This window comes from Daldinia childiae (assembly GCF_008694065.1).
Source record: "Daldinia childiae strain JS-1345 chromosome Unknown Scaffold1, whole genome shotgun sequence".
In the NCBI taxonomy this organism is placed as follows: Eukaryota; Fungi; Ascomycota; class Sordariomycetes; order Xylariales; family Hypoxylaceae; genus Daldinia; species Daldinia childiae.
In genome coordinates, this window is record NW_022984642.1 from 546278 (window position 1) to 568037 (window position 21760).

Sequence of the window (21760 nt, forward strand, 5' to 3'; positions counted from 1 at the left end):
ATTATTAACATGGAGCACATAGAGTTTGTAAAATATATGCCATTTTCTAGTTAATGCCTCGCTTAGTACAGCAGGATCATGCAAGATGATGGTATGATGTAAGAGGACTGCCCCCGGCTTTCTCTGTTTGGTAACGAGCTTAAGCCCTACATGTACGAAGTACAGCTGTTTCTGATTCGATTCCGGGCGGGAGCTCTATGGAATACTTACATGTAGAAGGCATGCAACCGCTGCTACGGCTGACTTCGTATCCGAAATACAAAATCGGATAGTTAAACAAATATTACATGTACCTATCTGTCTATATAAGAAACGTTCGCCATAATTTTGTAACGAATATTTATAGTAACCACCCTAATAATGCTAAGCCATCGAGCCATCGTACCTAGTGTAAAAGATCAGATCAATACAGTAGATATCTGCATATTCAACTGTCCGACATTATCTAGTCTCCCCACCCTGTTCGGACTATCATCATCTCTTATGTACAGGAACCGGCTGAAAGCTAGTCCTTTAGTTGATAGCCATATATGTACATACATATACTCAGGAAGAAGCTATTCTGAACTTGGTTTCAGCGGAAGTGAAACTTGGGTATTTCCACTTGGAGATATTTCTTTTTGAGCCGCGAGGCGGTCCAGTGGGCCAACATATAAACTTGAGACGGCGGGCTTGGGCGAGTTTGCAAATCTTGACCGTCGATCTCGCGGAGCTAACCGGTCCTGAGGCTCCAACTAGAAGTCTAAGTTGAGAGAGAGCAGGGAGGGATACGCTTTTTACCAGCCAAACTTGGTAGTGCTATTGAGCGGAAAAGAAGATCGACAAAGGGCTGATGTATAGGTACATGGGGGTTAGAAATAGCCATTGACCTGGGTATGGGCGGGACACGACCTTATCGAAATTAAACGATCTTCAAGTCCCAATTTGGGTGACGAATGCAACATGTTAATCGCAAAGTGACAGGAGTGGATAAGCCAGTGGGAGATGTATGTACATACACAGATTACATGGCCAGATGGCGTAGACCGATAGAGACCGTAGGGTAGGGGTGGTGGCACTGGTGGGAAGCCGTGCATACATAGAAGAACAGTTCTCCGATATTAGTTCTTTTATTTCGTAGATAGTCTTAACACCAACTTAGATGCCGGGGGTTCTAGAGCTGGCTGGCCTCTAGTAGAATTTTTTCTTTTGTACTTCCTTATACATAATAAGTGTTCCCACCGCCTGACTCGCTAAGAGCTCATGCTACATACACTACTACACACATACCACAAAAGAATTGTCCTGATATATTGGAACTAGCTCAACTGTGGAGTTTGGTATAATGCACCGGGGAGAAAACACCGGGGAAGACAACGTCGGGGTTGAAACGTCGGGGTTGATGACAACGGTGTATGTGTATGTGTTGTTGACCGGTAAAAGATGCTTAGCTTCCATTACCAATCTTGCCTTGCATGCACACGTGGTATCACCAAGACTCTATAGAAAATCTACAGTACATACATACATACATACATACACCACACATATGCTAGGTATCTATTCTATTTCAGGTCCATGTCCAGCCTAAAATGTCGTGCGCGATAACTTTTGGAGGCTCGATAAGTTGACGCGTACAAGGGACGGGTATGAGCTTCATCTTACTATAAGATTACGAACAGGGGTTTCCCGGTGTTCAATCAACCCTCACTTGTTGGTAATATTCTCTCGATTTGCAGCCACACATCCCGAATTTGCTCCTATCCAGCCATCCTACCTTTTTCTTCACATGCGGGTTTATGTGCGTATGTGTGTGTATGTGTGTGATGTCTGTTATGGATTAGCATGGTAAGTTAATAGATCAGCGACTAGTGATCGTCATAACATATCCCCCCCTATTTGAGAAATTTATTATGTAGGTATGTATGTAGGGAAGAGTCTCCTGAACTTTACCCCTGACTTGTCGACTTGTCAATGGTCGCCTAAGAAGGAGGCAAACTAGCGGTAACTAGGCGGTATTTCCATACACACATACTAAAATTCGTGCTACTCAAGCGAATCATGATAGCGGAGGAGAGTTCGACGGGAAACCCGTTACCTCTGGTCCCTGCAGCTACCTATGTACTTGGAACAATCCGTCTTGAGATGGATATAGATAGCGAGGGGGGAAAAAAAGATTGATCTCGAATAACTTTATCTTGGATCTTTGATTTTAGCCACACCGTTTTATACAAAGTCTCGATTGCTCGAATACTCCATGTTGTACTCTATGCATATAATATGAGGTAAAAATTCCACATGGTCTTTTCTGTTTTCTTTATTCGATATGCCTCTATTAGGTAGCAATAATGATACCTGATAAAAGCGAGTCGGGTACTTTTTTGCAAGGTACTTATAGCATGTATCCAGAGTAACATGCAGGTGCAGGTACCATCTTTACCGAATTTGGTATCAGACCCCATCCAATTGGGCGGATGAATGTTGCCAAGTTGCATGACGGAGAGACAGGGGTTAACTTCATGCGTGGGGCGGCGCACAAGCCTGCACCCAGCTTAGGGTGACACTAAGTATCATCCACAATTTTAGTTTATCTAGTAACCCCTCCAAAATATTATAGAAAACACCACGCTGCTCTCTTACGACTCTTGTTTTTTTTCCCTTTGAGATTCCTCCTTGCCTGCTACACGATCCATTCGCGTTATAACATAGAGTTAGACGGACTTTATCCTGCATCATTCATTGACTTGGATAGTCTCTCATCCGTTCTTTTCGCCTTGTAAAGACATTTCTGTCTTCGAAAGACCTCTCTTGACCTGGTCAAACTTCCCCGCCCTGATCTGGAAATTATACCCAGACAACCCCCCAAGAACAAGATGTGTGCAGACATGTAAGTTTATTAGTTCAATGTATAACTAGGAGAAATAACTCCCAGGAGCATTATATTTTAGTGAAGCCTAATTGACTAACCTTCACTCTCTCGTAGTAACGTCGACGTTCTCGTTATCGGTGCTGGACCTACGGGTCTAGGTGCTGCGAAGCGCCTCCACCAGTTGGTATGTCTTCACCGCCTTTCAAACTACTGTGCATATTAAGCTAACTTTTTGTAACAGAACGGTCCTTCATGGCTGATCATTGACTCCAACGAGAAGGCTGGTGGTCTTGCCTCTACAGATGTCACTCCCGAGGGCTTCGTAAGTTTATACTATCCTCGAGCTCGTCGTGTCTAGCAAGTAACTAATCTTGAATTCTGCTCTATAGCTCTACGACGTTGGTGGCCACGTCATTTTCTCTCACTACAAGTACTTCGACGACTGCATCGACGAGGCTCTCCCTAAGGAAGATGACTGGTATACTCACCAGCGTATCTCCTATGTCCGCTACAAGGGCCTATGGGTTCCTTACCCTTTCCAGAACAACATCTCCATGCTGCCTAAGGAGGACCAGGTCGAAGCTCTCGACGGCTTGATCGATGCTGCCCTCGAGGTTCGTGTCTCAAACACGAAGCCTAAGGACTTCGACGAGTGGATCATGCGCATGACTGGTTCCGGTATTGCCAACATGTTCATGAGGCCCTACAACTACAAGGTCTGGGCTGTTCCCACCACCAAGGTAAGCTATTCTCTTAGACAGGCTAGTCTTTCGTATCTATTTCTAACCCGTAATTTAGATGCAATGCCAATGGCTGGGTGAGCGTGTCGCTGCCCCTGACGTCAAGAACGTGGTGAAGAACGTCGTTCTGAACAAGGTTGCCGGAAACTGGGGTCCCAACGCCACCTTCCGCTTCCCTGCTCGTGATGGCACTGGTGGTATCTGGATCGCTGTCGCGAACACTCTTCCTGACGAGAAGAAGCGCTTTGGTAAGAAGGGTGAGGTCACCAAGGTCGATGCCAACAAGAAGGTCGTTACCCTCCAGGATGGTACTACTATCGGCTATGATAAGCTTGTCTCTACCATGAACGTCGATCAACTAGTCGAGACCATGGGCAACCAGGAGCTGGTTACGCTGAGCAAGGGCCTATTCTACTCTTCCACTCACGTCATCGGTGTTGGTCTCCGAGGTGCGCGACCAGAACGTATCGGCGATAAGTGCTGGGTAAGTCATTCTATCTTACAAGCGACATGAATTGAACTATAACTGACTATCGTAGCTATACTTCCCCGAGGACAACTGCCCCTTCTACCGCGCCACCATCTTCTCCAACTACTCGCCTTACAACCAGCCTGAGGCTGATGTCAAGCTCCCCACCATCCAAATTGCCGATGGCAGCAAGCCTACAAGCACAGAGCCCAAGGAGGGACCCTACTGGTCTATCATGCTTGAGGTTTCGCAATCGTCCCTGAAGCCTGTTGACGAGGCAAACCTGCTCAAGGACTGTATCCAGGGACTGATCAACACTGACATGATCAAGGCTGAAGACGAGATTGTCTCCACCTACCACCGCAAGTTCGATCACGGTTACCCCACACCCAGTCTCGAGCGTGAGGGTGTCCTGAAGCAACTTCTCCCCAAGCTTCAAGACCTAGACATCTACTCCCGTGGTCGCTTCGGCAGCTGGCGATACGAGGTTGGTAACCAGGACCACTCATTTATGTTGGGTGTTGAGGCCGCAGACCACATCGTCAACGGTGCCGTTGAGCTTACTCTCAACTACCCTGACTTCGTCAACAGCCGTCAAAACACTGAGCGTCGCCTTGACCAAGGCCCTCTGGCTGCTAAGAAGAACGGCACTTCTCTACCCTCGCGCTCGAAGTAAGGGTTTATCTAGATGTGAGGAATGACCCGGAGGCACACGCATTCTATTGACTTTATGGTAATAGATATTAGAAGAACTAAAAAGTTTTTCGTTGGGAGCTACATAGCGTGTAGTTGTTCATGTTTGACGAGTGCGACGGCGGTGGAATACTGTAACGATTCTGACTTGATCTTGCAATAACGAGACGGCGCCAAAAGCCGATGTTGCTAGGTTGCCCAAAGGATTTAATGAATAGAAATAGAATTATGAGCTTACAACTAACTATTCGTCGATGCAAAAATTATTAATGTTTACGTGAGAATCGGCCAATCGGTTTAGGTATTAATTAGGAAGTTAATATGATAAAAGAGGTACACAACATGTCATCATCTGCCGTCAGCCTTGTAGTGTTCAAATGAAGGTAAAGTAGATGTTGAAGTTTATTGAATGAGTTTCTGACCGGTTAATTTATGCCTGTTACCTGAAAATTAAAACCTAAAATGTTGTAAAACATGAGAAATTACCGATGGTGTCATTATTGTATAATACTATACTAGCTTCGCTTGTAATACTATAAGATTACTACTATACGTCTCATTTGAAAACGTTGTGGAAAAGAGAGTCGTAAATGGACCGGATTAGGTTCACTGGACTAAGAGCTATGACACTACATACATTCAAGTATGGCCACTCTGCCACTTGTATCAACCCCTTGCGTTGGTAGAATACATGGATAATTTGGATTCGCTGCCAAGACTTTTGCCCTTCCTTTCCTGCTGCACAACTTCGTCACACCCACAGCAAGGCGTTCCTCTCTCTCCAATAAACTGGTATATACCCAGCAAGCCCCAGGTGGTTTCGTAAAATGCAGGTAGACTAAATGTTTTCCAGTAACTGAAAAACTACGTTAAGTCCGAAAATTTGCAGTGGTAAAAGAGGGGTTAGTTATGTAACTCTTGTTAGGGCAGTACAGGATATAGGCGACACAGGAAAGGGCAAACCTGGCAAATCCGGGCAGAATATAGGTAGGTAGTTAGGTATATAGGTACTATGTAGGAAGGTAGGTATAAGCGTTAGTCATCCAACTACTCATAGTCTCTACCTATGTAATAATAGTCTTTTCTCCTTGCATCTACTACTTTTTATTAAACGAGTTTTTCTTGTACAACACTGTGGCCAATTCATAATAGGATCTCGGATTATATCAATGTACAATAGAGCAAACTGGCCGCTCGAATGCTAGCGGTCCCTAGGACTTAAGCGACAAGCACCACATTCTTTACAAACCTGGTGGATGAGGGACCCTTACACTAGTGCACCTGATTTTCTGGAACAAATTAAACAAAAGTTCCGGGCGGAGAGATCAACGCTCTAGCAATCCTAAACAGAAAACAGAAATCCTAAGCAGCATCCCGAGGACATTCGATTTTGAAGGTGACTCGGATAAACCATGTGTGTCGCGACGGCGGCATCTTGGTCACTCTTTACCCGATAAACCCCGCCGTGCCCGGCCTACCTCTGTATGTCGAGATATCATCGTCATGGACGGATCCTTGGTCATGCCGGAAGACCAACTCGATCCCCCAGCAAGGATCTTCGAACGACTCCGACAGTTAGGCGGCTTTACCTGGGATGAATCAAGAAGGCCATTTCATTCAAGCTATGACAACTGGTATCCTTTTCCCGAATGCGATTCAGAGCTCGCATGCGTAGTAAATAGTAGCTGTCTAACGCGGACCCTCTTTGTATAGGCACGTATATGGCACAAGATTTGTATCGCCTTATTCAACCACCACGACAACACCTTTGCAGAACCTAGGCAGTCCGTCCACCATCTCCAAACTAGCCTCGAGCCGTATATCGCCTGGCGACGTTCATGTCGGCTTTTTCTCCCAGAGCGAAGGTAGTAGCGAGCGTTCGTCGGCTTCCCCGCCTGCTTTCTCTAGCCTTGCTACCGATCTAGCGAACGTCGAGGAGCGACATATAGTCGCGCGAATATCCTACCATGTCCTCCGCGAAGAGAGGACCTTTCACATAGCTAAGAATCTGATCGCCACTGCTGACCCGCATGGAGTTCATAATGTGAAGCCCATCGACCTTCTTCGCCTGAATCCGCAACCCGGTGATCGTGCGCCTATAATCGTCGCCATTTACGAGCACCCCGGAGAGAATTATCTTTTCAAGGCTCTAGATCTGGGGCCGGCTTTCTATTATGCTAAGAAGGTTGAAGACCGGTTTGAGGCCTATCGCAAAAATGACTTCTCTCTAGCAACTCCCATCAGCCTGATGCATTTTCTCGATTTTGCCATCGGCGCTACCCAGTGTCTAGAGATATTGCACCACGGCCATAATATGGTCCACGGAGAAATCAGAGCGGATGCGTTTCATTTCAACATTGAGACAAATAAGGTAAAGCTAATATCCTTTGGCTCGGGGGTAAGGTCGTTCGAACACGGGCTCACTAGCACTGGATGGTCAACACTCTCTAAGGAACTCGGGGCAAAGAACAAATTAGTTTACATCAGCCCCGAACAGACTGGCCGCATGCCGGCAGAGCCTGATACGAGGACTGACATTTACTCATTAGGTGTATTATTCTGGATGCTCCTAACTCAACAACCCGTCTTCACCGGCGCTACACCCTTAGATATCGTCCAGTGCGTGCTAAATCGCCGTATCCCACTGGTGTCGAATATTCGAACGGATGTACCTGAAGTTCTTGGTCGCATTATACAAAAATGCACGTCTAAGAACATTTCTGACCGTTATTACTCAGCTAGCGGTCTACGCCATGACTTAGAAATGATACAGAAGTTCCTGGGGAATGGTGACTGGATGACTTTGAAGGAGTGGCATATTGCTTCGAAGGACATCTCATCGTTCTTCATGTTACCTACCGCTATGATTGGACGTCGGAAAGAGCATGCCGAACTAGTAAAAGTGCTCGAAAGGGTCGCGAGGGGTCAAGCTATTGCTAGCCTTGCGGCTACTAATCGTTACTCAGACGGTTCCGGCTTATCAACCGAGCTCGTCGACACCGCCGATGTTTCAAGCGAAGGCGCAAGCTCCATTGAAGGGGGAACCCGACGAAGCGGCTCTTTCACCCAAACTAACTTGTCCGATACAAAACAATCAGTAGGTCCCGTCCGGTCTTCAGTTAACGGAACAGATACACAGACTGTCTCCGCCTCTGGCGACACAATATCTTCATGCCACACCGTTCCTAAGTTATCCAAACCATTGGACAAGCATCAATCAGTCACCTTCGAGTCTAAAAGCGTTCTCGATGCTATTGGTGAACGCCAATCCTCTTCGCGCCATAGCGGCACAGAAACTTCTACCAGCCTTTCAAGGCAGTTAGGCTCGGCAAAGTTCAGACGGCGAGGTTATTGCGAAGTTGTTACTATTGAGGGCGCTGGTGGCCTAGGCAAAAGTTTTCTTGTTCAGCAGGTATTAGCCGATGCCAGGCGAAGAGGATACTGTGCAACAGCAAAATTCGATGCGGCCAGGAGAACAGCGTTTGGACCGTTGTTGAAATTAGTGTCTTCTCTATTCAAACAGGTATGGGGTGAAAGCGACACGGACACGCCTCTTCATAGAGCCTTGAAGGACTATGTTCGTCCAATATGGCCGATGCTCCATAATTTGCTTGGGCTCCCTGAATTCCTCCTCGGTTCTCAAGACCGAACATCCCTTCCATCACAACCGACGCCAGGCCTATCTAATGGTCGAATCAGTAGAACCCCGATGAGCAGGCGCAGCTCATCTCCTGTGAGCTCTCCGGGGAGACCACGCCCTCAGAGCCCGCGTGTAACGTCGCAGAGCTCGCAAGACTTCCTACGGGCCGGGGCATCTACGAAGACGATTCGCCTGATGAATACGTTCTTAGATATACTAAGAATATTCACAACTCACCACTTCGTCTGCTTATGTCTCGATGATCTTCAGTTTGCAGACGAAGAGTCTCTAGAGTTAATTACCCAGGTGGTCTCAGCTCGACTCAAGATGGTACTAATAGTAACTTACCGGCCCGACGAATTATCACCAGACGCCGTTCAAAAGATTCTCCAGCCTGCGGACACTGAAGGTAAAAAAAATTCCACGTTCTCCCTTACCTGCCCGAACGATCCAAGCTAACTACCCTTAGAACATCCCAAATCCGGTGGTCCAAGAATTACTAGGATAGTCCTGTCACCGTTGACCGAATACGAGATCCTACAGTACGTAGCATCGACATTATGTCGACCCCAGGAGGATGTTGCCAATCTTGCTCGCGTGATCCAATCCAAGACAGCTGGTAATCCCTTTTACATGAGGGAGATGTTGAGCGCTTGCTACCGTAAAAGATGTATATGGTACGACTATAAAAAGAATAGGTGGGACTTTAATCTAGATTGGCTCTTTGAGCAATTCAAAGGTGAAGATAATTACGATGTCTTAAATAACGACTTCATCACTCGCAGGTTGAGTGAGCTTCCAGCTGCATCGCGTTCTATTTTGGCCTGGGCGGCTCTTTTAGGTAGCACTTTTTCATTCGACCTAATCTGCCAACTTTTAAACGGCGCGTTCGACCCCGTCGATGATGGTGGTTACGGGCTGAACGACACGCTCTACCGTACCAAGTACTCCAAACAGGAAGCAGTGGCAGGGCTTCAAGCAGCGATCAACGCTTGTATCGTTGTACAAAGCGAAACCGATGATAGATTCCGGTTTGCCCATGACAGATATGTCCAAGCAGCGGCATCCTTGAAAGAATGCAATACACCCCAAATGCATTTCGCTATTGCGCAGACTCTACTAAAGCATCATGGAACCGAGGTAAAAGCAAGGGATAATACCGCTGCACATATTTCGGAGGCTGTCGAAATCATCAAGTGCAAGGTTCACGTCCGTCAGCCATACAGGAAACATCTGATGGATTGCGCAGCATTAGCAGTAGAGAGCGGCGCAAGGTCAACAGCTGCTAAATACTACCATAGTGCCATAATGCTCCTACAACCCGATCCATGGGTAGATGGCCCGGAGGATATCGACTACGAGGAAACACTGAAACTTCACTTACGCGCGGCTGAGTGCTATATCTACATGGGAAATAACGCAGCGGCTCATAATCTTGCAAATGCTATCCTCAACGGCGCTAAAACCGCGGAAGACAAAGCCCCTGCTTGGCTTCTATTGGCCCGAGTTCAAGCTCAGAATGGGAATTCGATATCCGCGCTTGCTATCTTGAAGGAGAGCCTCCGCCAATTGAAAGTTGAATTTGATGGGCAGCCGTCCTTCGAGAATTGCGATGCCCTCTTCATGGAGGTAGCTGCCCAAATCAAAAGCCTAGATCGAGGGGAGGTTCTTAGTCCCCTTGGTACTGTCGATTCCCACGAACTGATAGTCGGGGCTATCTTTACGGAGGCTATTAGTGCCGCTTGGTGGAGCGACTCTCTGGACTTCTACAATCTTGCCCTTGCGCATATCAACCGCTCCTTAAAGCATGGGCGCTTCCCTCATTCCAGCACTGCTTTTCTCTACGTTGCCATGATCGCACTAGCCCGATTCAATATGGTCGAATTCGCCGCAGAGCTCGGTAGCCAATGCTTAGAAATCCTAGAACGGACCCGAGATTCATTTTCTTCTGCTCGTGGTTACATGGTATATTCCTCCTTCGTGAGCCATATTCATGTTCCTATCAGCGCTTGCATAAACCACTCGGAATTATCCATCGAATACGCCTCTAGCGCTGGTGACCGTATGGCTGTCATTCTCAGCTTTGGGCTCTCGGCTCAAATGAGGCTCTTTGCAAGCGAGAACGTCATTTATCTCGAGTCAATATGCCAATATTGTTGTGAGGAGGTGCCAGGTTGGCACCAAGACACTAGGGGTGGAACCTACTTGATAGCAGTTAGGCAAGTTTGCCGCGCACTCCAAGGCAAGACAGATACAACATGTGCGAACACAGTGATGACGGACGAGCAGCATAATTCAAATGCTTACAAGACATGGCTTGATATCCAAACGCAAAACGGCGGTCGTTCCGTCCTCATATATGAGACAAATGAGATCATCGTCTTATACTTGTATGGCTACTATCAAGAAGCTCGCGAGATGGGGCAGAGGTGCATTGACAAGTTGGACCTGCTTTGGTCCTCTAGAAATACTCGAGCCGTCTTGGTCTTCTACGGGCTTGCCGTTGCAGGTCTCGTACAGCGCAAGCTCAACGATCCACGCACGGCCGATGCTGACCTAGAAACCGAAATTAACGATACGATTTCACAACTCGAAGATTTGAATAGAAGGATTAAAGATTGGCAGGTCATCTTAAATGCGAATTATCTTGCTTGGTCGAAATTACTAGATGCTCAAATTGAGGAGCTGCGTGGTGATCATGGTTCCGCTATACGACATTACGAAACAGCATTAGATCATGCCTCGGAGTATAGTCTTCTTTTCGAGGAAGCCCTTGGGAATTTCTTGATGGCTGGCTTCTTCGTCAGGCGGTCAGCGAGAAGATCAGCAACGTCGGCCTTGAAGGAATCGGTTGCGCTCTGGCGACAGCTAGGAGCGACCGGAATTGCGCAGCGGATCGAAGAAGACCACTCGTTTCTCATCCACAGTCCCACTCGCTACGCGAGGACGGCTGAAGTTGCCGTGCAGACTGACTTTGCTGGGGATTCTGCCTCCGTCACGTACGCTACAGACGGTGAGGACCCACAGGCGGTGCAAACTATGAACGAGGAGACGAAAGAAACCCGAATGGCCGCGTGGCGCGGTTCAACACAACCTGAAGCCGGTGCCGGCTTACCAGCTCTCGATATGATAGACCTTCATGCTATACTAGTTTCATCCCAAGTTATTTCATCCGTCTTGCAGGTTGACGTCTTACTCAAGACGATGTGCGATGTTATCCTCCAAACGTGTGGTGGATCCGCGACTCAGGCAGCGATTATCGTTCAGGACGAAGATGACACGGACGATAACTGGTGTATCGCAGCTAGCGGCGATTCAGAAAAGGGCGCTACAGCTCATCTCCCTGGTCAGCCACTGATTGGTACAGCCTTGGTCGCCGAGAACGTGGTCCTATACTGCGCCCGATTCCGCGAGGTTGTCTTCATCCCCGATCTCATTAGCGACGAGAGGTTTGGGAAGGTCAACGACTCTTGGGTGCAAAGGAATTCGCTTAGCAAAGCCATAATTGCTATACCGATCTGTCATGGGGCAAAGCCTCTCCTTGGTGTTCTCTACTTGGAGGGCGAGCCAGGTTCCTTCACGGACAGAAATGTCACCGTTTTACAATTGCTCGTAAACCAGATCGGGATCAGTTATTCAAATGCCCTCTCAATAAAGGCGATAGAAAAAGTATCCTCAGAGAATGAAGCGATGGTCCGAATACAGAAGCAAGCAGTTGCGAAGGCGAAGCACGCGGAAGCGGAAGCTAAGCGTAATGTCAAGATCGCCGAGGAAGCAGCCAAAGCCAAGAGCATTTTCCTCGCCAACGTATCTCACGAACTACGTACTCCGCTAAACGGCGTAATTGGGAATTCCGAACTCCTAAGGGATAGCAGCCTCAACAGAGAGCAGCTCGAAATGGCGGACTCTATTCGAGTATCGGCGGATCTCTTGCTTACGGTTATCAATGATATTCTCGACTTCTCTAAAATGGAAGCAGACAAAATGAAGCTTTACATTACCGCGTTCAACCCAGAAGAGATGGTGCGTGAGGTTGTGAGAGCAGCCTCGTATAGTAACCGAGAGAAGACTTCCAAGAAAAATGTTAAGATCATTCAAGACATCGATATACCGTCGATGCTGATTTACGGAGATCCCATCCGCCTACACCAAGTCCTCGGCAATCTCATTAGCAATAGTCTCAAGTTCACAGAAGATGGCTCTATCACGATTGGTGCTAAGGTCGAGTCTAATACCGCCGAGAAGGCGAAGTTAACATTCTGGGTTGAGGATACAGGCATTGGTATTCCGCAGGACCAGCTTAAGAAACTTTTTAGGCCGTTCAGCCAAGCGGATGCCAGTACTGCTCGTAAATACGGCGGCAGCGGGCTCGGTCTTAGTATCTGCAAATCGCTTATTGAGAATATGATGAAAGGCGAAATTTCACTAGAGAGCAAAGAGAATGAAGGCACGAGAGCTTCGTTCACGGTTACATTCGATAAGGCGAAGCCTCATGTGTCCGTAGGAGAAGCCCGACCTCTCCCGGCATCCTCGATCGTCGATGCAAAACGCAACGCCCCTCAACCAGCTCCCAGTCATCCTCCACTAAGTCCAATTGTAGACTTGGCACGGATTCCAAAAGATCAAATCCGCATCTGCATCGCAGAGGATAATCTCATCAACCAGAAGATTGCCATCAAGTTTGTGAATAAATTGGGATACACTAAGGTCGATGCTTATGAGAACGGACTCAAGGCGGTAGAAGGTTTACGACAAAAGGCGATGGATGGGGAACCTTACCATGTCGTCTTGATGGACGTGCAAATGCCTGTCCTCGACGGCTACGAAGCCACCGCGATTATCCGGAAGGACCCCATTGAGGAAGTCAGAAAAGTATTAGTCATCGCAATGACTGCTTCCGCAATCCAAGGTGACCGAGAGAGGTGCTTGGCGTCAGGTATGAACGACTACCTTGCCAAGCCAGTTAAAGCAGATCTACTCAAGAGGAAGCTGGATACATATACCACAGGGACCATCCAACCACCAAGTCCACCTGCTAGACACCATTCGGACCCTCTTCTCGGGCAATTTAAGAGTCAAGAGTCGTCAGATAGTAACTCGACGCCCGTTCCTAGCCCGCAAGTTGTTAACGACTTTATAATGGGCGGATCACCACCTCTTGTCATGCCGATAAGGGAGAATATTGATTATTCATATTCTACTGACGACGCATCGAATGAGAAGACGTCATCAGATCAATATTCGCCAACCGAAAGCGCAAATGTATCCCCCTTACAGCAGTCGGCAAAGCGCCAGCCACGAAAGTTAACGAAGCCTCGAAACAACAGCGACGCTGGGTCTACTACCGACGAGAGGCCAAGGACAGTGCTAATCAAGAAGAGCCTAAAACAAAGCAATTCATCTTTGCTAGATAGTGATACGAGCCATGAAAGTCGGTCGTGGAGCTGACGGTGTGGTTAAGGCTCATCAGAGAGTCGGCTCGTTCACACATACACTTACACAGTTAGACTATTTAAACTATGGTCCAGATATCTATTTTCCCATCTCTTGTTTTTTATTTTTCTTATTTGCATGAAGGGACCCGAGAGAGCCCATCTTCCATCATGTACGTTGGGTTGTCTTAATCTAAAGTAAATAGGGGACGTGTGATTTGGCACCGGAATTTGGAGCATATACGGATTTTTTTATTGTTATTTGATTCTGATTTACAGTATGGAAATGGCATAGGAGACAAGTCCGTCACGAGACTTGATATTGCTGGACGAGGGCTATGCTATGCTATGTCATGCCATTATGGTCATGATAGAGAGATATGGGAATACGGTACATGATACACATGTGAGCTATGCATGTCAGCAAAGCTCTAGGATAGCGTATCAGTGAGTTTGATTTATGATTGAGCGACGCAATTAGATATGGACATAGCGCTTCACTTCTGGAAGAGATTAGTCTGGGACGACGGGACACCTCCGTCCGGATTGGATACCCGCTTTAGCTTTCCAGGAATCCCCTAAATATACGAAGACATACTACTACGTAACCTACCTAAGAATAAAGACTTTTTTTTTTGGAACACACAAGTGCATATTCTAAAATTCTATTGCCGTTAGCCCGTAGTAGCAGCGGTATTTTTTCCCTTGTCTCGTTCTAGACTCCGGCTTATTTACGAAGATGGTTCGACTCGCTAGGAATATAGTATTATATACTAACCTATGTAGTATACTAGTTGCCTTTTTATTTCGCCAAGCCACGTGGGGAGCTCGCTTGTGAAAAAGAATAACCCGAGGAAGCCGGTCCTAGAGCATTACCCTACCCTACCTACCTACATATGTATACTTGTGATGCAGTAGCTGAAACGTAGCTAGAGGTGACGAGCTCCATAACGAGGACCCGAGGTGCCGGAGCGAAGAAGACGGACGGGGATGTTTTTTTTTTTTTTTTTTGCGTAGATGTTTTCTAGTCGGTCCGAGGGCCCACGGGAAAGGACAAACTTTCTTCGAGAAAGGAAAAAGGGGAAAAAAAGCACAGGGAATTATAGAATTCCCATGGTTTTTTTTTTCCGGTGAAGGGTTAGGTAGGTAAGATAGGTAAGATAGGTAAGATAGGTTGTTTTGACTTTGTCGCCATCGGGTTAGGTTAGGCGCGGTGGGTTCTCGGGGCCCCGACGGTCTGGGACGGGTAATGAGCCGCGTTAGTTCGGTTGGGTTAGTGTAGTGTAGTGTATATGTGTACAGGGTAGGCTAGGTTGAGAGGCATGTATGTAGAGGAGGAAAATGACCGGGCTAGCTAACTGGCTGGTAGGTAGGTAGGTATGTAGGTATATCGGGGATAATCTCATCGCCATTGTTAGAGGTATGTATGTATGTATGTATGCCCCGAGTCATGCGTAGCGAAGGGTTTACCTGGCTGCTATATGGACTTAACATACGATGGACATTACGTGGCAGCCTCGTCCTAATTTGTCCCCCCTTTTTTTTATTGTTGTTCTTTTTTTTAAATAGAAAAAAAAAATAGCCGGTGGCTTACTTGGGTTGGGGGATACGGTGCCGGTGAAGGTGAAGGAGAAGGACTCATCAAGGACAAATGGAGTAGGTCACACAAGCAAGCGGCTACTGCTATGGTATTCGCTCGCCTGTTCGCTCTTCTTTTTTTTTTGTTTCTTCTTCGGTCGTGTTTCTTACATACAGTACCTAGGTAGCTGCTAGATCAAGCAAGCAAACTACATACTTGCGTCTGCCTGATAGATGTGCTCGACGTGTGGGGACCGGCGTACATATATACTTACGTACATACATCATAGGTAGGTGGCTTAAGCCCCCTCGTAAGCTAAGAGGCTTGGTAGAGAACTTTTGTAAACATAAGATCGATACTTGTATACTTGGGCGGATATAGGGAATCGTGCGGATCGCCGACTACATAGGATTATGATAGGTATATATACTCGGTTCTCTCGGGGAAGAAGCGAAGGCTACTACGTTAGCATACACACATAGCATCCTCTCACGCAAATTTACGATGTATAAGATATGTAGGTACCTAGGTATGTTAGGTTAGGCAGCAAGGTAGCTTTTCCTTCTCTCGGCACGGCTGGCTATATCCTAGCTCCATATCGACGCCATCGCTCTTATACTACCTATGTTAGGTAGATAGATGACGCTTAGGAAATGTGACAGAGATTGCGGCTCGCGAAAAAAAAAGCCGCCCCACGTGTGTCTCATCAACCCGGTTTTTCCTTTTCTTTGCTTTTTTTTTTGGTCCCCCTCCCTCTCGCTTCGCCTCGTTATGTGTGGGAATCATCGAAGGTAGGTCTCTGGGGGAGGGGAGGGGGCTCAACAACGAAGAAAGCGGGAGGCGCTGGCTGCTGCGTTCGCGCGTGTTGTACGTTTCAGCCGGGGCCCGTGTAATGACGAAGGGGAGATTGGGGGAAGAGGCAAAGGCGTTGTTTAGGTTACCTAGGTAGTCAGTCGGTAGCCTCTAGGTAAAGAGTTTTTTTTTTTTTCTGAATTTTTGCTTTTCTCGCAGGGCTGGGCTCTCTGTAGCCGCGCGCAGCTAGTAGTAGCATGCGGTGGTGGTGGTGGTGGCGTGCGCCGCACGTTACGGCCAGCCGCCTTTTGGACTCGTCTGGACGAATAGGGACGGGCTTGGGGGAGATTAAGGCGAAGGGGGCTTGCCGCTCACCTTACTTCCGCAACGGGGAGAGAGGCGTGAATATGTGCGTTCTAGATGAGTTGGGTTTGAGGTCGAGGTCGAGGTTTCGACCGTTGCGATGGAGGAGGGATGATCGTGGTTCGATGTACAGGGGGGGGAGCTACATGATATTAGATCCCCGCTAGATCGGTGACGTTTTTATTTTTATTTTTATTTTTATTTTTATTTTTTTCTTCTTCTTCTTCTGTTTTCTTTCTTTCTGATGCATCAACCGATTGGGTGGCTTGCTAGCGTGATGTACGGATGACAGTGCTGTCATGTCATGGTCTAGGTTTGTACAGTAGGTAGGTAAGTAAGGGATCGGCACAAGAGCCAGGAAAGAAGGGAAGGGGATGTTGCCTATATGTATTGTGTGTGCATTCTCTATCCTAACTGGGAATATCTCCGTGACCTCGGTCACGGCGGCAGCTAGCCTGCTTTCATTACATAGTCCTATGGAAACAGAAAGAATCGTTGCTGGACCTGTTCTATTCGTGGGTGAGAATTTTGCGACGGGGGATGTTTGTTCAGTAGTTTGACCTACTCGAAAAAAATAATAATAGAGATTTAAAATTCAGGTAATACTAGAGAAGGTTGTGTCTGTCTGTCGAACAAAGTTTCTGGTGCTAAAGATAGTAACCTGCGAATGTAGGGACGAAGGTTGTCCTATTTTAAGAATTTCATGACATGTTCGGTGTTATCCACCACAACGGGAATATGATATTCGTGGGATTAATGTGTTATATTCACTGTCGTAAACCCGGGTATAACCTTAACAAGTAGGCAAGTAGGAGCAAGATCTCTCCATAGAGTTTCTTACTGAGATACCAATATGGTCTATTGGGAAACCGGACGAGCGTCTCCTATTCCCTATTCCGATCCTTGCTATGCTGCCATGTCGTATACCGTCCTCACTCGTAATGTGATGTATCGCCAAATGCAATATGCGCTTTTCGGCGGCCAGCCTACTTCGTATGTTCGTGGCTCTCTCTCTCTCCCGGAAGTCCGAACAAATTTCCACAGGCCACCTAGCGGCTCAGTATATTGCGAGGTTCCTCGATCCCGCGAGTGGACCCTGACCAAGATTCCGGGTCCGAAGACGTCGTCGAGTTACTGTACGGGGTACACATGTCCCTTGCCTGTAGTGTATACACGCTACAGCAGGCAGTGAGATGTGCATATCCCCTCGTAATGGGGTCGAACTGCATAGCTAAGAAAAAGGGGTCACGGTCGAACCGGATACATGTTTACATACGAGTCTACCTACATAACATGATCTTTTGAAAGTTATTCTAGAGTTAGCCTACCTAAAAACCTTTAGGGAATCGGCGGCTACGAGAAAACTAACATTGGTCTACCCGCTGCTGTGCGTTTTTTTTCTCTCTCACGTCTCCACCGGCTCCAATGTCATGTCCATTGGATCGTAATGGAGAGTCGTAGGGGCTCCAATGTCATTCGTAGGGAAATAATTGGCGATTGAAAGAGGATGACCCATAAGCTTATTAGCCCCTGCTGTACGAGCTGCCGGTCAAGTTCTGGTTTGGTCCTTCAACAGCACCAACGCTATTCGACTGCTAACTGGCTCCCTGCTTGGCCATATCAAACTGTTTGAGTAGCAAGAGCGGCCTTTGCTTGGATAACCAGAGGAAGATACAAACATGTAATGTAAACAATAAAAATGTGTCCAGTCGTTCTTGTATGTATATCGCATAGGAACCTGACTTTGAGTTGTTCCCGTATTGAACATGTTACTTAGGAATAGTTAAATTTTGGGTTTCCGTATTCTCTTACCTAACATATTAGACCTGGTCTGACCTTTAAACGATGAAGAGACTTATTGACTAGTTAAAGATGAATGTAATAGGGATAATATTAGGTTAAGCGTCTTGCTAAGGGGACTAAAGACTTCAATATTGTTCTCGTGGTTATACTGCCTATCTGAATGCATTTCGACAATGCATATATTAGAATAAGCAACTCGTCAGACAAATGATAGGGGAACCTATGACAGAAAAAAAAAAACAGGATTCAAAATTGAGGATATGAAGAGTGCTATTTGTCATGCTAAGTTGTCACGATCGGACGTAACAGAAGTAAAGACTAAGCATGATATTCTTGGCTTTGACCTAAGCGGCATATTCTAGATGGTAATATTCCCGTTCTCGTTGCCCCTCGCAGATTAATGAAGAATCGATGGAGCTGTTTCAAGCGTCGTCTCGTCCTGACAACTTTAATCTCCAAATTTGGTAGACATGCGAGAGCCAGTGAGAATAAGAGTAAGAGTGACATGAAGATAAAGTTGTTGGTCGTGTGAGCACGGTACAAAATATACTGTGCTAAACCTGACGCCCAAGGGCTCGTGCAACAGGTTAAAAATGTTAATGTTAAAAAAAAATGATATTACAGTAGTCTGATTTGGGTAAGTTTATGTTAAATTCGCACTTGGTACACATCATGACTTTTTCTTGCGCAGCACTAGGAACATCCGCCATTAGGCTACCGCATAAATGGTACCGTGGGAAGAAACAACGAGTTCTGGGCTTCTGGGCTTCTTTTGGAAGCAGCTTGCCCGGTAAGGACAGATACCTCGATGCTAATTGGCTAACCGCTCTTTCTTCCTCCCCGTTTAGGAATCATGAGGCTTAGGTACCCCATATGTACATACAGTGTTAATAAAATTGACACACAGATCTATTATAAGTGAGGTTAGGTAGGATCTCAGCTTTTCATACCTATACCTATCACTTTTATCGACCTTCCAGCCTCAATAGTTAAATAGCAAATAACGTGTTGGTATTAGCAGACGAAAAGCATAAAGGACAGGTATGCGAATAATAGATATTGTAGGTACATGTTGGTAGGTACTATACCTAATTACATGTAGCTTGACGATACGTACCTACATATCTACTTGAGTACTTAGGTACTTGGGCGTTCAATATTCGTAAACGGTAGGTAGATCTGTAAAACGTGCTGTGGCTTTAACTAACTTTAGCTATTCCCTTTTACGTATCCTTGGATAGTTTCACAGATAGAGATTGACGATGTCATCAGACATGCAAGTAGATATGTTAATAATTAATATTGAGCTCAGCCCACGCTTCGTATCCAACGCTGCAGTATGACAAAAACTGCATTCATCTATAAGAGTATCCGGTCTCACAGACATCAATCGATCGGGAATGCTTGCGCCGTCTTCTGTATATCATTAAATATCGAGACCATGGCCCACACGGGCGACAATGTTTACGAGGTCGCCGCAGCGTGTCTAGGTGATCTTCTGTTTGCACACGAGTTATTGGCTACACGCTGCACCACCATTACACCTGCTCGTGCGGGCCATGGCTTGGCCACTATTGCGCCTGGGAGTAGGAATTGGCTTGTTTACGAACGAGATCTAATATTTAATAAATTCTAGCAATAAATCGATATGTCGTCTTGTGATACCGCATAGACGATGTGCTTTAAGGGCTCGTGAGGCTCCATGCCATTTATCAGCCACGACTTGATATATTTAGATATATTTAGACTACGTGCTTAAGGTAATAACGGCCGACGTTCTGCAAATACTAAAAAAAAAAAGTTTGCGGCTATAGAGGGCTTGCAAATCTTAGATACATCTCCAGATTCGTCCACACCTGACCTGACGCCAAGCGAGAAATTCGGCTGTGGCGTTAAGAAACAGGTCACAATGCTCAGATCATGTAACAAACACTGTAAATGGGCGAGAACATCCAAAAACGGTAGCATTAATGCAAGATTCATGCGAGTATTCCCTGTAACACACATAATACTATGGTAGACATCCGCCGTTTACGATGCCTGATCTACCCCGTCTAAGCACAAGGCGAGGCAAGGCAAGGTAAAAAAAAGTAAGGTTAGGGTTAAAAGCAACCTTAAATACCGGCATTTGTCACTGATCGCTTGACGAGGCGAGCCCGCTAGAAGCCCGTCTATTTAAGCATACGGAAGACTCCGGCAAGAAGTCAAAAACCGGGCTGAGGCGAAAGTGTCCAGGGCCGGCTTACACGGGGTGTTACATGTAATACAAGGAGAATTGTGAGGCTTGCAAGAAACTGACCACAAAAACTGACCACAAGGTCGATATTTACAAGGTTATATCTTGACCGGTCCTGCTTTGATAATACCTTACCTAATAGTAATACTACTACGAATACTACGGGCTACTACGGGCTACTACACGCGAGTTTGCGAATAAATATGTATGGATAATGTAGGTATGAATAAAATTTAAATAAGCTCAATAGAATACGACATGAAAGGAGAAATGGGCAACACTTTCGTACGAATAAGCGTTGGTCAGTATATTACCTTATACATGTATTCATCATGTAACCCTACGTACATCTAAGGTTGGAAGTGTACGGATCCGTACATTAGTGTAAATACCGGGGTTAGGTACATGTTTAGTGTAACTTTTAGCGTAAAACGTAAAAGCACATGTGAGGTTAGGTAGGGTACATGTACCGACGTATACTGCGGATGGTCTGCCCCTCCTTGGACTAACTCCGCAGCCCCTCCCGTCGAACTCGCCCTACGCTCCTCCAGTCATAATCTTCGCAACTTCGATGTCTTTCCCTATTTCGACATAATTGTCGACCCCTCCAGTCCAGTCCAGTTCCAGTCTCCAGTCCAGTCTCCTCTAAGCTTTTTGCAATCCGAAACCCTTGTCGTAGATACATGGTCAAATTATACGATGGAATGTTTCAGGAGCGTGATGAGGATGATGAGAGGAACTTGTCGACGTTAATGTACTCTACATATTACATGTAACTACATAACATTTCGCAAAGTCGGGTTTACCTAGGTAGTTAGATGAGGTCATCCTCATTCCCCGTTCCCCATTTCCCCCCCAGCTGGTCGGCGCTGACCCGGCAGAGTGATTCTGGAAAATTACGGTACTTAGGTGATTTATATTTATACTACCTTATGTGCCTTATGTGCCTTATATATATGTACCTCATAAGGTATGTGACGAAGTTTCTGCTACCCTATTGCAGTGCTCCTTCAATTCCCCGAACCCCCAGTTTTCCGCCTTAGTTGAAACGTCTAAATATGAGAGATCGACTTGCCTAATCGGGTTGATCTTGAAACATTGCCGACAAGGGCTGCGAGAAGGCGAAACAATACGATGTCTAGCCCGTCTAGCCCATCTAGCCTGT

At 46.5% G+C, this 21760-nt stretch overlaps 2 protein-coding genes across 2 annotated transcripts; both read left to right on the plus strand.

Moving 5' to 3' along the window:
* Positions 1-2852: 2852 nt before the first annotated feature.
* On the plus strand, positions 2853-4733 carry GL218_00132 (putative udp-galactopyranose mutase protein; the record flags this gene model as incomplete). Its single annotated transcript, XM_033576545.1, has 6 exons — positions 2853-2866; positions 2963-3032; positions 3090-3170; positions 3238-3588; positions 3647-4072; positions 4128-4733. 6 exons carry the CDS (start codon positions 2853-2855, stop codon positions 4731-4733), a joined length of 1548 nt encoding a protein of 515 aa, XP_033441562.1.
* Positions 4734-6253: 1520 nt separating this feature from the next.
* GL218_00133 (Two-component system protein A) lies at positions 6254-13838 on the plus strand (the record flags this gene model as incomplete). The annotated part of the gene is made up of 3 exons (XM_033576546.1): positions 6254-6384; positions 6464-8799; positions 8860-13838. 3 exons carry the CDS (start codon positions 6254-6256, stop codon positions 13836-13838), a joined length of 7446 nt encoding a protein of 2481 aa, XP_033441563.1.
* Positions 13839-21760: the final 7922 nt, after the last annotated feature.